General features: G+C 47.5%; 2 protein-coding genes across 2 annotated transcripts; one reads left to right on the top strand and one right to left on the bottom strand.

The window, feature by feature from the left end:
• Positions 1 to 510: 510 nt before the first annotated feature.
• BUD31 (BUD31 spliceosome associated protein) lies at positions 511 to 6,231 on the bottom strand. Its single transcript, XM_007428245.4, has 5 exons — positions 6,001 to 6,231; positions 2,120 to 2,235; positions 1,546 to 1,668; positions 1,030 to 1,196; positions 511 to 781 (listed from the first exon to the last, which is right to left on the bottom strand). Exons 2-5 carry the CDS (start codon positions 2,211 to 2,213, stop codon positions 731 to 733), a joined length of 435 nt encoding a protein of 144 aa, XP_007428307.1. The 5' UTR covers positions 2,214 to 2,235; positions 6,001 to 6,231; the 3' UTR covers positions 511 to 730.
• Positions 6,232 to 6,355: 124 nt separating this feature from the next.
• On the top strand, positions 6,356 to 14,724 carry PDAP1 (PDGFA associated protein 1). Its single transcript, XM_088148025.1, has 6 exons — positions 6,356 to 6,504; positions 10,626 to 10,717; positions 11,728 to 11,841; positions 12,642 to 12,763; positions 13,351 to 13,502; positions 13,835 to 14,724. The coding sequence occupies exons 1-6, from the start codon at positions 6,492 to 6,494 to the stop codon at positions 13,891 to 13,893; spliced, it is 552 nt and encodes a 183-aa protein (XP_088004151.1). The 5' UTR covers positions 6,356 to 6,491; the 3' UTR covers positions 13,894 to 14,724.
• Positions 14,725 to 15,454: the final 730 nt, after the last annotated feature.

The raw sequence follows: 15,454 nt of genomic DNA, 5'->3' as shown, positions 1-15,454 counted from the left end.
AACTATTAAATGTTATAACTCTTCAAAGGAAAATATTTAGAACCCAAAATTGTGAAGCAGTACAGGTACCACGGAACAACATTTGCTGCCGTGTTTTCCTTGAATATCGACAGAGAAGACTGAACGGACCACATAAACTTCACTGTGTGGTATATACCACAGGTAAATGTTTGGAAATTAAATAAAGTTTGGGTTCAGTAAAGATTCCCAAAGTAAAGGGTATTTTCTATCCTCTCACTATCCAGCAGTAGTCATACAAATGTTCATGGAACTTCAAAGTGACCGTTAGTTTTTTAAGATGGCATACAATACTTTTCAACTCCCTGATTTCTGTATTTGAAATGGGAGTTGTTGAGTCCCATGAATCCTGTAATATTCACTAGTGATCATTATGTATTAGCGACCCCAATATTTCCAAGTCACTGGAGGATAAAGAAGTACTTAATTAACCCTTTATTGGTAGAACTGGTGCATAAAAATAATTACAAAATCACAGAATTATGCTCATCATCATTTGGGAGAAGTAGGCAAGACTTTATTTTAAAATACAATGACTACACAGGACATCAAAACACACTACTGCGTTTACACATTCAGTTATTCTATTTCGGGATGCAAAGGGAATCATCTTACGGCAGGCTTGTTGTGAAAAAATAGTTCTTATGAGCAGTCCTTGATGGTAAACAGTCCCTTAGAACCTCTGAAAAGGGGGTTGCTTTTGAAGAATGCTTCATCCAGAACAGCCTCTACAACCACAGTGAGTACACTCAATTATTCTCCCCTGTTGAACAAAACCAATGTGTGAATTGAAAAGGATCAAACTGTAAGGTAATGCAAGAGGTAGAAAAAAGAGGATTCCCAGGCTGAGAAAACTTGATTTTAGAGCGGGGATATTTTTTATAGGATGAGAATTTCAAAAGCTGTATTTTCACTATTTATGCATGATTGGGCCTCTGAATATGCACAGAAGGGGGGAAGAAAGTCGATACCAAAAGAATTGCTACAACGACTTAAAACAACATTCCTTACCACTTCCAGTTTACTTTTGGGCACCCTACAGATGCAGTTGGTTCCAAAATTGGTATCGCGGGTCTGGATGCAACGTAAGCAGCAGAGGTTTTCATACCCTTGTTTCTTCCACTTTGCAATCAGGTTTTTGTCCGCGTAACCTTCTTTGATACAATATTCGTACAACTCTATACAGGGCAAATATAAATGAAAGGGTTAATATGTCTTTCTGACTGAATGGGCTAGAATCTGGAAAGAGAAAGATGAACGGTAAAGGAGTATTAAATGGCCTTGAAGAAGGAAATGAGAAAGAAACTCAAGATTGCCCCACCTTGATTTTCTTTGGAGGAGATACAGAGAATTTCTGCCAAGCTTTCAAGATTCTGTTATAATATCCCATAACAACAGAGTTCCAGTATTCTTTGTGTGGTCTGTTTCCTGACTTGGCCTACCTCGAAGGGCTGACAACTTTATTTTTCCCGCACGCAACAAAAAGACAAGGTCTATTCACTCAGATCAAATTGCCGACTGTCTTACCTCTACTAATGGCTTTCCTTTTATAGAAGAGATCAAAAATATAGCGTGTTTTCTGATGATGAATTCTGAAGATGGGCCAAAGAGATTCCACTTTCCTTTTCCCTTCATGTGGTTCGGTCTCAGCTGAGGAGGAAAAAGGCACAGAACACTCAAGGCGGTGAACATACCTAATACTCTTTCCTCCTCCTATTTTCCCCACAACAACCACCCTGTGAGGTGAGTTGGGCTGAGAGAGAATGACTGGCCCAGAGTCACCCAGCTGGCTTTCACTCCTGAGGCAGGACTAGAACTCACCGTCTTCTGCTTTCTAGCCTGGTGCCTTCACCACTAGACCAAATTGGCTCTCAAACAAAAAGGGACACATGGACACATTTTTAGTCATCACATTAGAAAAATGGCCTAATTTCAGCAACTAGCTGAACATGAAGCCTATGCACAGATCTGATCTATCACTAACGTGACATCATGGATCTTTCCTATCACTGAAGTCAGAGCATCAAGTGATCTGATGTGAGAAATGTCTCATCAGATCACTTGAGGCACACAGCCTAGCCAGCCTCACTGTGTGTCTCACCTTCTCTCATTTTTTGATCCAGTTCATCTAAGGTTGGTTCAATCAATTCCCAGCCATCTGGAGGAGGTTTTCTGCTCCTCTTCACCTTGGGCATCTCTTCGAAAAGGAAAAAGAATCTGCAGAAGAAACATAGCTGAGATGTATGTATAGTCTGATGTGGGAGAAACCTAATGAAAGGGGTGGCATAAAAATGTCAGTAGGAGACCTAGGACAGTGAGATCCTATACACAGCTATTCAAACTAAACCCTAAGGCAGTGTTTCTTAAACCTTTTTCCCTCAGGACCCCTTCCCACTTAAAAATGATGGAGGACCCCAAAAGAGCTTTTGTTTGTATGGGTTATATTTATCAATATTTACCATATTAAAAATTAATTTCAACGCATTCACTGCCACTATTGCTTCTCACAATTGTTTAATGGGATTTTAATATTGTAATATTTTTCAACATAGGGCTGGCCAATAATTTTGATTTCCTGGACCCCTAAGTGGGTCTTGGGGGATCCCCAGGGGTCCTAGGACCACACTTTGAGAAACACTGCCCTAAGGAAACTGTTCCTTTAAAAACAGTTATTCCAGCAAAAAGAATAATGCCATCCTGTGTGGATCACATCTTGTCGCCTTTTATTTTACCCAATTAGATCAATTATTAACACACACATATCTTTCTAGTTCCCTAGAACAGCCCTCCTCCTGATGTTTTGGAATCATAGCTCCAAATCCCCAGAATTGTTCACAATGGGCTGCAAATTCTTTTTGCGATATTCCCAACACTTGGCTTGGGAAGGCTGGCCAAGAGCAGTGTTTCTTAAAGTGAGGTCCTCCAAGGTCCTCTCAGGGGTCTGGGAAATCAAAATTATTTGCCAGATATTGAAGATATTTGCAAAATTTTAAAACAATGATACTGTATTGTTTTTTTATGTGTTAAAAACATGTTCTTTTCATGAAAAATATTTTATTTATATTAATATCTAATGGATTTAATATTGTTATTTTTACATGATTCAGTAAATAAATACAGGTAGTCCTCATTTAGCAACTGCAATTGGGACCGGCAACTCGGTCGTTAAGCAAAGCGATTGCTAACTGATAATCATGCAATCATGACTGAGCTCAGGATTTTACTTCAGTTTTCCTCTGCTTTTTGCTACTTGCTTCAGCTGAACTGGGGTTCCTTCTCTTTTTCCTTGAGGATCATGAGCTTCTTACTGCAAAATTTAGGCTTAAATTGAAGAATGTAGGGAAAACCACTAGACCACTCAGGTATGATTTAGATCATATTCCTTGTGAGTACACAGTGAAGGTGATGAATAGATTTAGAGGATTAGATTTGGTAGACAGAGTGCCTGAAGATCTATGGACGGAGGTCCGTAACATTGTACAGGAGGCAGCAACTAAAACCATCCCAAAGGAAAAAAAATGCAAGAAAGCAAAATGGCTGTCTGATGAGGCTTTACAAATAGCTGTGGAAAGAAGGAATGCGAAAAGCAAGGGTGAAAGGGAAAGATATAAGCAACTGAATGCAGATTTCCAGAGAATAGCAAGGAGAGATAAGAAGGCCGCCTTAAATGAACAATGCAAAGAAATCAAGGAAAACAATAGAATGGGGAAGACTAGAGATCTCTACAAGAAAATTGGAGATATGAAAGGAACGTTTAGTGCAAAGATGGGCATGATAAAGGACAAAAAAGGCAGGGACCTAACAGAAGCAGAAGAGATTAAGAAGAGGTGGCAAGAATACACAGAAGAACTATACAAGAAAGATCTTAATGTCCCCGATGTCCACGCTGGTGTGATCACTGACCTTGAGCCAGACATCCTAGAGAGTGAAGTCAAGTGGGCCTTAGGAAGCATTGCTAAGAACAAAGCTAGTGCAGATGACAGTATTCCAGCTGAGTTATTTAAAATACTAAAAGACGATGGTGTTAAAGTGCTGCACTCAATATGCCAGCAAGTTTGGAAAACGCAACAGTGGCCACGGGATTGGAAAAGGTCAGTTTATGTTCCAATTCCAAAGAAGGGCAATGCCAAAGAATGCTCAAACTATCGCACAATTGCACTCATTTCACATGCTAGCAAGGTTATGCTCAAAATCCTACAAGCTAGGCTTCAGCAATACATGAACCGAGAACTACCGGATGTACAAGCTGGGTTTCGAAGAGGCAGAGGAACTAGAGATCAAATTGCCAACATTCGCTGGATCATGGAGAAAGCACAAGAGTTCCAGAAAAATATCTACTTCTGCTTCATTGACTATGCAAAAGCCTTTGATTGTGTGGATCACAACAAACTGTGGCAAATTCTTAAAGAGATGGGAGTACCAGACCACCTTACCTGTCTCCTGAGAAATCTGTATGCAGGCCAAGAAACAACAGTTAGAACCAGTCACGGAACAACCGATTGGTTCAAAATAGGGAAAGGAGTACGACAAGGCTGTATACTGTCACCCCGCTTATTTAACCTATATGCAGAGTACATCATGAGAAATGCCAGGCTGGAAGAATCACAAGCCAGAATTAAGATTGCAGGGAGAATCATCAATAACCTCAGATATGCAGACGATACCACCCTAATGGCAGAAAGTGAAGAAGAACTAAAGAGCCTCTTGATGAGGGTGAAAGAGGAGAGTGCGAAAGCCGGCTTGAAACTCAACATTAAAAAAACTAAGATCATGGCATCTGGACCCATCAATTCCTGGCAAATAGAAGGGGTAGAAATGGAAGCAATAACAGACTTCATTTATTTGGGCTCCAAGATCACCGCAGACGGAGACTGCAGCCATGAAATTAAAAGACGCTTGCTCCTTGGGAGGAAAGCTATGGCAAACCTAGATAGCATATTAAAAAGCAGAGACGTCACCTTGCCGACAAAGATCCGCATAGTCAAAGCTATGGTTTTTCCAGTAGTAATGTATGGCTGTGAGAGCTGGACCATAAAGAAGGCTGAGCGCCAAAGAATTGATGCCTTTGAACTGTGGTGCTGGAGAAGACTCTTGAGAGTCCCCTGGACTGCTAGGAGGTCAAACCAGTCAATCTTAAAGGAAATCAACCCTGATTGCTCATTGGAAGGATCGATAATGAAGCTCAAGCTCAGATACTTTGGTCACCTAATGCGAAGAGAGGACTCTTTGGAAAAGACCCTGATGCTGGGAAAGATTGAAGGCAAAAGGAGAAGAGGACGGCAGAGGATGAGATGGTTAGATAGCATCACTGAAGCAATGAGCATGAAACTGAGCAAACTCAGGGAGGCAGTGAAGGACAGGAAGGCCTGGCGCGATATGGTTCATGGGGTCACGAAGAGTCGGACACAACTTAACGACTAAACAACAACAAGTAAACAAGAGGAGAGAGCTGCTACAAAGGTCATAAATGTGAGGACTGGTCGCTAAGTTGTTTGAGCACTGTTGTAACCTCAAATGGTCACTAAACAAGGCAATCGCTAAGCAAGGACTACCTGTATTCTATGAATGCATTAATTGTAATTTTGAATATGGCAAATATCGATCAATATAACCCATACAAACCAAAGCTCCTTGGGGGTCCTCCATGATTTTTAAAAGTGGGAAGGGGTCCTGAGAAGAAAAAGCTTAAGAAACGCCAGCCTAGAGGAATCCAAGCCCATATTCTTCCCCTTTCGAAGCTCCCCTCTTCAAGCAGCGACAGCAGGATCGCCTGTCTCCCTCAGTGGGAAAGGCCACTTCTACAATGGCGACAGAGCAGGTAGAAATTACACCGGTGAGTTCTCTCCCAGCAAGATACTCTCCCAGCGGATTTCTGTCTGCCACGAAGCGAAACCTTAAACATGCCCCAGCCGGAGAGGGAGGGAGCACAGTCGGGTTCTTCGGGGCCCTCCTCCTCCCCTGGCACGAAGGGGAGCCACTTACGCTCTCAGGGCGCTGCTTTCCTCCTGCACGGCGCTCTTCCGTCTCTTCGGGGCTCTCGTCGCCCCGCAGTGACGTCACCAGCAGCCGAGGCCCTCCTTCCCACCGCCGACGCTTCCCGGGGGGCTTTTCCTAGTCGTCCGACCGTCCGAGAACCTTGCCTGTTTGGCGTTGCGCCAGAGTTCAGGCGACCCGCCTTCAGAAGAAACCCTCGAGCGACCCGTCCGCCTCTTCGGCGTGGCCAGGGCTGCGAGGGGCTCTCCGTTTCCCCCCAAGGTCGCTCCGTTTTCCGTCAGGCAATGAAATAGACATGAGAGGCTCAGAGCAGGCCGCCGTCGGGCGCTCGCCACGGGAAAGGGGTGGCTGGGGACCTAGAGCGACGCCGGCTCCGTTTCCGTTTCCGGGTCGCCTCCCAGCTCGGGGCGAAGCGAGGCGTGAGGGGAGGCGGGAGGACTCGCTCGCCGTCGGAGCCGCCATCGTTGCCTGACCTCGCTATGCCCAAAGGAGGTGAGAGCCGAGCGGGGAGGCAGTGGCGGCGGCCGTTGCCGCCGCGGGGGGACTCCTGGGAAGACCCAGCTTCTAAAGCGGCTGGACTACACCCCGTCGTCCCCGCTCACCCGGCTGCGCCCCATAGGCATTGTAGTCCGGCCCCTCTGCTGAGAGGATTGGGACGAATTTGAGCCGCTTTGGACGGGTTTCAGGGCTTTCCTGCCGATTTCTCTCCTTGAAAAAAAATCCTAAAATGGGGAGGGGGGAACAGCATTCAAGCACTGCCGCCCCCAAAGTGCCTCGGGGGAGGAATCCCGAGATTCTCCCTGGGGCAGGCCCCTTAGAGTCTCTTAAGGGGGTGGGGGTGCTAATTAGTGTCGAATAAGGGGTGGGGGTGCTAATTAGAGTCAATTGGGGGTGGGGTTAGAGTCAAGTAAGGGGGTGGGGTGCTAATTAGAGTCGAATTAAGGGTGGGGCGTTAATCACAGTCACACAAGTGGGGGCGTTAGAGTCGAATAAGGGGGTGGGACGTCACTTCGCCGAAGTGGGGGGGGCGCCCCCCGCACTCCCCGGCTTGCCTTGCTGACCCTCCCGATCCGGTGGGGATCCGGTGCCCGGGCAGCGGCGGGGGAGCCGGGCTGCCTCGCCGCCGCTCCTCGGGGATCGGAGGGTTGGCTCGGCCGATTGCATCAGCTGGCTCTGCCGGAGGAGCTCGCGGCGGGTTGGCTGCCGAGCAGACCCCGGGAGGCTGGAAGCGCCCATTTCCACGTGGGAGCGAGTGGGGCGGGGGAGTCGCGGGCCCGAGCCTCTCCCTTTAGGCTCCGCATCGGCGGGAGCCCCGGAAAGGCCCCATCGGGCCGCGGAGGCACCTTCTTCGGAAGCAGCCGCTTCGTGATGCTTTTCTCCCTCCTCCTCTTTATTTTTTCTCGTCTTGTTTCCACCTTTTCCCCTTCCAGCCCTGGGGGAGGGTGTCTGGCCCCTGGATTTGAGCCTGGCTTGTGGATGTGCTAGAAGCAGGAGGGTGGGCAGGGGGAACCAAAAGGGCTTTTGCGTGCATGGGATAGAGCCCTTCTCCAACATTTCCTTGCCCCTGCCCATCTTTCATGTATCGGCTTCTGGAAATAAAGAGCAAAGGCCAGAATGCCTCCTCGCCAGCAATCAACACTCCGATAAGCAGGGATTAACACCAGACAAACAATCAAGCAGTAAACAACAGCCTAATCTAGGAATTACCAAGAAAAAACAACACCCCCTCCAACAATGACAGGGGAGCCTACTGTATATAAAGAGAGAGAAAACACCACTCCCTTCTAGCACTGAAGATGTTACCTAGACAGGTAATGACACGTCTACAAGAAAACAACCAAGCTCAGAGAACCCCAAGGATTCCACAAACAGCCTTTTTTCCCACAGGCCTTTCCATGGGGGGTGGATGATGATGGGAGAAGACTGTCTTATACTGGAAACCAGCTGCTTCCGCTGATGGTTGAGTTGCAAAAAGCGGAAGAGACAGGAATGGAGGGCTATAAAGTACCTTCTCCAGCGTGGGTTCCTCCTGAAAGGTTGACCTATGGCTTCCGTGAAGCCTCAGCCGGCATCGGCAAGAGTCAGAGACATGAAAGAGGAGCACCAAAGCATCTGCAGGGGACCCATGATGGAAAAGGCTGCCTTTGGAAGATGAATGCAGCTTTGCTTATTTCAGTTTTATTCCTGGAAATGTATTATTTTTCAAGCTAATTTTTCTTTGTGAAGGAAACACTCTGTTATGACTCTGATGTAATGCTAGTCACATTGAAGCCTCTGCGCATGTACAGAAGTTGATCGTGAGATTTAGAAATAATAATAAGTGAGCCTGATTGCCTGACTGGAGTGATGAGAGAGTGCCAAACATCTTCCATCATGCTTCATGGACTAGCTTGCCCATCCTTCCTTTTGTTTATTTATATTTCAAATTTATCATCGCCCATCTCACTACAGAGCAACTCTGGGCGGTGACAAATTTGAAAAATAAATAAATAAATGGAGAGATGGGCAAGCTAGTCCATGAAGCACAATAGATGTTTGGTGCTCTCTCACCACTGCAGATGTGACCAAGAAGTATAGGATTGAGGCAGACAGTTTGGGTCAACCTTTCCTAATCACTGCCCTCCAGATTTGTTGGGCTGTAACTTCCAAAATTCTCAGCAGTGACCATGCTGGCTGGGAATTCTGGGAACTGAAGTCAGTACCTCTGGAGGCTACCCAGGTTGGAAAAGGCTGGGGTAATCCTATGTGGTTTTTCACAGCAATTGCCAGACTGCTGTGTAAGGTAAGCAACTTACGTGGGATGGAAGCAGAGGTCTCTCCTTCACTTCCGCACCAGTGTGAATGTCAGCCTCTCAGAGGAGTGAATTCTAGAAGATGGTTTGAAAATGGATGCTAAGTCAAGATGTGCGAAGCATTTCAAATTCAAAAGACTTCCTACTTGAAGCATTCCATTTTGAGCTCAAACAACTGTCCTGAGGTTGTCAGAGGCTCCAGGGCCGTAGAGAAATGTTTCTGTCCACACATTCCTGGTACCATTTTCTTCCTTGAGGTTGAGCGCCGGCCGCCTATCTTCCTTAAGAAAAAGAGTGCCATATCCTTATTTTACACAGGAAGAACAACTGAATACAGTAGTTCTAGCCTGCCTCTCACAGGCTAGGTGTCTATATGCAGGCAAAGGAAGGAGAGCTGCCTCATGCTCTTTTATCACTTCAGTGAGAAATTAGCCAAAGTGCTGGGGGGAGGTGAGGGGGGTTCCCCTCTTTTGCTCTTTGACAGAGGGAAATGGATTTGAAGGAGGAGGTGCCCCTTGCTGCCAAGCATTATTTGGGAACTTACGTAGTTTCTTTACACTTCATAGCTGCTGGATTTGTTGGGCACATGACTTGTTGCACGGAGATTTGCGCATAAGCAGCAGCTGGAGAATGTGCAGTTGAGCCGCAGCCCAGACCATGAGTCAGGCAGAGCAAATGGGTTTTCGCATGGTGAGGGGAAGCCATCTTGCCCTCCCCTTCCTGAGACCGCAAGTATGGCTCTACCCAGGATGGAAAGGAGAGCCTTGCCCCACAGCTGCTCACGATTCCTTGCTGTGGGACAGATGCCATGTCCGCTGTTGCCAAGGCAGTGACAAGCACAATGGGGAAAAGCTTTTAGCTGTGTGTGTGTGTGAGGTGTTGAAGATTATTTTCAGCAGCAGAAATAATTGTCTGGTACTTGCAAATCTGGAATAAGTTTTATCTTTGGTCAGAAGTGGAGGGCATCAACTGATGGCCACTCCAAATGCCCCAGATAGTAGTGCCAACTATTCCTTTCCTAGTTCACACCACAAGGGCTGCTTTGGTGAGTTGGGCGGCCATGCAGATCAAGTCAAGCAATGTGCTAAGACGGTGGCTGGGTTGCTATAAAATGCTGGGCTGCAGAGGAGGATCCTGTTTTTGTATCGTCTTGTGAGTTGTGCAAACCCAGCCAGGAGATCCTCCAGTGATACCAAAATGCTGGTTTGGGATAAAGCAACAGGATTTATTTAGAAAATGCATCATTCATTTTGAATGTTGGTGTCCCAAACTCTGGGGACCACAGGGATTGGTACTTTGTAGCTGAGTAAACATAGAAGTCAAGCTCATTAATGCAATATTTTAGTGGTGATTCTTTATTCTCAAACCCTAGATTCTTCCCAGAAGAAATATCTCATTAGAAACAAGATACTGGAGTAGATGCCAGCCCCAGAAGGGGTCAGTGAGTGCCACTGAATCAGGGAGAAGGAGACACTGTATGAGAGTTAGTTCTCACAGTCAGAGAAAAACAACATGACAACAGACCTGAGAATTGCCAAACCAAGGGACAAATGGAAATAAGCCCTCTGTCCAGATAGCCTGTCAATAAGGAGAGCATTAAAAAAGAAGTGCCAAAGGGTTTGAAGATAGATTCTATAAATGGGGCTTCTTCTTGAAACCCAGCAGTCAGTGGAGTTCTTTCGTGATGGCTTCCTCACTTTCCTTCATTGAAAAACTGAAGCTCAGAAGTTACTTGATTTTTGTCCCATTGGGTCCAGCCCTGCCTGCCAGTGGAAGCGGAACGGGGGGAAATAGTAATCTAAACCCACTTTTTACTTGCAGGTAAAAAAGGGGGCCATAAAGGCCGAGCACGACAATACACAAGCCCTGAAGAGATCGATGCCCAGCTCCAGGCTGAGAAGCAGAAGGCCAAGGTAAGGGACCCGGAGGCTGAGCTTGCCAAGCACTCAGCAAGACCACAGCTACTCTGGAAGCAAGGAATTTGCCCCGACCAGATGTGTGAGGTACTGGGACCAGCTACAGTCCCAGTACCCTTAGAAGTTCTGATGGTGCCAGTCAGAAGCATTATATTAAATGCGGGTAGATGAATGTCAGTTTTAGTCCTAGCCCCTGATTTTCCTACCAGAGACCAAGTCCAGACTGTTTGGGGCAAGCCTCTTCTCCCTCCCTCCTGCAGACTGGGGGACAACCCTGTTTGTGATAGTTTTCAGAGTACTTATCTCTCCCATAACTGCCCCAAGAGATCCCCCAAGCAGTCGACCCAAGGTTCTTGAGGTCGCACTCAGGGACTGAGTACAGCAGTAGATATCACACCATCTCAACACGGAACCAGGCTTCTCCAAAATCGTCATCTGATACAGTGTCAGGCAATGGGTCCGTCAGAGCCAAAGGAGGGAACTGGGCAACTTTCCTTTAAGAGGTGCATCTTTTTATCAACCAGAACGAGAGGAAATGTTTACAACAACAACATCTTCGTTCTCCTCCCTTTTCCTCCAAGGAGATCTGGCCTTGGGACGTCCACAAATTGGCGGGGGGGGGGGCAAATGATGAAAGCAACATCCTGATGGTCCTGTCCTTTTGTACCCGCCACATCATATGGTGCTTAAAATGTGATAGCGCTTTCATCCCTTGGAGGAAGCATCCAGTCCTGTTGATGCCTCTACCCCTGCCTCCCATTTTACAGTGAGGTAGCTGAGGCTGAGAATTGGAGGCTCTCCCTTGTCATCTTGTTTGAGCTGGGCAGCCATATATGTTGAATAAATAAATCCTCTGAACACCTCCACAAGGCCAGGCAGTCTGAGAGAGTAACGGGCCGAAAGCCGCCCCAGCTGCTGAGTGAAGATGAATCGCTCCCGGCTGTTTTGATCCCACCATAATCTTCCATGCAGCTGCTCTGGTTTGGTGATGCTTCTCCTTTCCACAGGAAGAGGAAGAGGAGCAAGAGGAAGGAGGCTCTGGGGCATCTGGAGAACCCAAGAAGAAGGAGAAATCGCTAGATTCGGATGAGAGCGAGGAAGAAGAGGGTGAAGACTATCAGGTAGAGGAAGAGGTTGGGGCTGGAGCTTAGCTTCCCTGATGCAGGACCAAGAGGAGCGATGAGATGCTTCTGGCTTTGATTCAGCCGGTCGAAACTGCTACATATGTGTAATGCTGCCCTGCGCTCCCCCACCACACATACAGCTTCCCCCCGCAAGATCTTGCGTCCCCCCCACTTTAATTATCTTCCAGAAAGGTGTTCCAACAAGCTTTTCAGAGTAAACCGTTACACTTTACCTACCATATCTTTGGCTGTATGCTAAACTGTAAATTAATACACGTTTGGGTGGTTTTCCCATTTGAGGAGTTACAGATGTGAACTGCCTAGAGCAGTGTTTCTCACCCTTGGCATCTTGAAGGTGTGCGGACTTCAACTCCCAGAAATCCCCAGCCAGCACACCTTCAAGATGCCAAGGGTGAGAAACACTGGCCTAGAGATATGCAGTTGTGGTAGTCTACCAGGGAGGGACCAAAAGCAAATAAATGTTGTCTTTGGATGGAAAGGTGGCTAGCTGGGATGCTGTAGACAGCTCTGCCTTTGAGCTAGAAGATGGAAGTTGTCTTAATCACACGCCACGCTTTGGAGCCCAGAAGCTGGGTCCGCAGCCGGGTGGTGCTCAAAGGATGGGGGTGGTTTGTGCAATTTTTGGAGCACGATGCCGCTGGTGGGGCACGCCTGTACTGGATGCACAGATTTGGTGGCCCACGGGACACCTTTGCCCTCTGCGTGCATCCCAGCCTGGGCTTTCCCCGCGAAGGGTCAGCCACAGCTCCCGTGTCCATTGTGTCCTTCAATTGCAGCCAAAGCACAAAGGAGTGGAAGGCATGATCGATATTGAGAATCCCAATCGTGTCGTGCAAACGGCTAAAAAAGTTACCCAGATAGACATGGAGAGCCCCAGGGAATTGTCGCGGAGAGAACGGTAAGACATTTCCTTCCCTTTAAGATAGAAGTGGGCAGTCCTGGGCTTGTGAGTCTCTTTCCAGAACCCGCTTGGAGCAAGCCAAGTGTTTGGGAGGGAGGTATAAGTGGAATAATGATTTTTTTAACCCTTTGGAAGTAGCGCATGGTGGTGGGACAAAACGCACTTTGATTTCATTCCCTTTACATCAGTGTTTTTCAACCTTGGCCCCTTAAAGGTGTGTGAACTTCAACTCCCAGAATTCCCCAGGGAGCATGCTGGCAAGGGAATTCTGGGAGTTGAAGTCCACACAGCGTAAAGTGGCCAGGGCTGAGAAACACTGCTCTACATTGAATGAAAATCAGTGTATTCAGTAGGACGACTTGCAGTCACGTATTTCATCATTTTCCCCTCCTGCAGCTTTAAAAATTACTGTATGGCCAGGCAGTACTGAAATGTAGGCTATTTTTGTTCCCTCCCATGAACCTGACACACTCTGGTCACAACCGTCGAGATAAAAGACCTTCATGTCTGGGTGCACGAGGAGCTCTGAAAAGCTCCACGTTTATTTGGATGTTTTCCCAACGGTTCCTCCTCCACCTTTTCAGAGAAGAGATTGAAAAGCAGAAAGCGAAAGAAAGGTACATGAAGATGCACCTCGCAGGGAAAACAGAGCAGGCGAAGGCAGACCTCGCCCGGCTAGCCATAATCCGGAAACAGAGGGAAGAGGCCGCCAAAAAGAAGGAAGAGGAGAGGAGAGGTAAGGAGGGGACACCCAGGCTGATGTTCAAGTGGGATGGCGCTCCTGTGAGGCTTCAGGAGCCCTAAGGAAGGGAAGCGACGTTCCCACAATCTGGTCTTTCTGTTCCCCTCCAGGTTGGTTTTCTCTGCCATCCCTGTTCCTTTGCTTGGTGTTGTTTTTGTGGGGGGTTTCCCCCCATTATTACTTGCTTTTAAATGTTTTTAACAATTTGTCCACCGCCCAGAGTTGCTGGGAGTTGGGCAGCGTATAAATGTAATCCGTCATTGCTGCTTTTATTATTATTATTATTCAGCTCTCTGGTTTTTTTCCTCCTCTGGTTTACACCGCAGCTAAAGACGAAGCGGCTTTGGCAGGCAAAAGGATGCAGTCCCTCTCCCTCAACAAGTAAGCGCGGGCCACCCGAGAGGAGGGAAATCCCAGGGACCGTGCTCGGCGGGGCACCCTTCGGACTCGCTGCGGCGTCACTTCCCAGAGAGGCTGCAGGAGGAGCACGGCAGCAGCGACGTCACCGTCACCTCTTAAGCGAAACTGACCGCTCCATGTTTGTCTTCATCTGGGCACAGAATTCCATGGGGTTATTGGGGGGGGGCAGGCGAGGGAGGGAAAGGGGGGGATCCGGGAACTCTTAACCTTTGGCGCAGGATCGTGAGAATGGCTAACGGTTGCATATAATGACCGTTTCGGGAGGGAAACGCCGCCGGCTGAACGGTTCGACGTGTTTCGATTTCAGATCGCCTCTCCGGTGGCCGAAAGGGAGGGAGGCAAAACGACGCGGGAGATTTGATGGGGAGGGGGTGGAATGCTTTCAGCTAGCTTTCAGGGAACTAGGCAGATTGGGGAAGGGGTGAGGGTTGGTAGCTTTGACCCCTGTAGATGCAATTCCAAAGTGGGGAGGGGGGAACACCATGCGCTTCGTAATAGGCCCTTGACTGCAGAACAGCCCAGGGAAGTGAACAGCAAGGGGGTGGTGTGTGGAATCCTCGGCCCTATCTAGCCCTCTGGCTATTTGGTTTTTCTCTTCCCCGCCCCGTTATTTTTTTTTTTAAGCCGTCCTTTTCATTTCTTTCCTCCTCCTCTGGAAATGGATAGTGACTTTTTAAAACTTTGGCAAAACGAAAACCAGAGAAACGCTCTTCTTGATTGTGCATCTTCTTGGAACAGAGGCAGACGAGAAACAAAAACCTGTATATTTGGCTGAATAAAATTTAAATTATCGTAACAGTCTGGTCTGGTGCTCTTCCCAAGGGGCTGCCTGGCCTGTAGAATACATTCTTCAGTCACCTAAAATGCCAAAGCAGGGAGATTTTCTACCCGCAGGTCCTTTGGCATTTCAATCCATTTCTGCTTGCTGTCACCATGTCGGAAGGAAGAGCGGATAGGTGGAGCGTTGACTCACTTCTTCCCCTTTTACTAAGGAAAAAAAACTCCAAAAGGCTTACTTCTCACAAGCTTGAAGCGATTTAAGCACCAGGAGGATTTTCGCACAGGAGGCGGCCAGATGAAAATACCCGTTTTTCTCAGCTTGAAAAGGCCTGGGATTCTTCCTTTCCAAAGTGTGGGGGCACAGTCTAGCTTCCGGGGGAAATCCAGATGCCACGTACTCCTTTTAGCAAAGTAGAAGCAACAGTAGGCTTAAGACTACCGGGGGGGGGGGGGTCACTCCTTTTCTAGCAAAGTCTGAAAAATGGTGGGAGGGGGCTTCTCAAGGAGAGATCTCTTTGCTACACACTGAAATTCTGCCAAGACTTGCAGGCTACTCCTGCCAGTCAAAACGGTAGTGAAGAAGCAGAATTTTCTACCCCTTCTCGCAAACCCTGGACCATGGATGCAGGTGGCAGGAAGAAAAATGGCATTTTTTTTAATCTGCGTGTGTAAATCGGCCTTAAAAGCCTTTTACGCCCTTGGGGCACCCCTCGAACACAACCTGACAAATTGTCTTAAGTCCTCTT

Source organism: Python bivittatus, unplaced genomic scaffold (assembly GCF_059951505.1).
Source record: "Python bivittatus isolate LINGU-HERP-01145 unplaced genomic scaffold, Pbiv_v1 ctg000560_np1212, whole genome shotgun sequence".
NCBI lineage: Eukaryota > Metazoa > Chordata > Lepidosauria > Squamata > Pythonidae > Python > Python bivittatus.
This window is presented reverse-complemented; position numbering and strand designations above follow the sequence as displayed.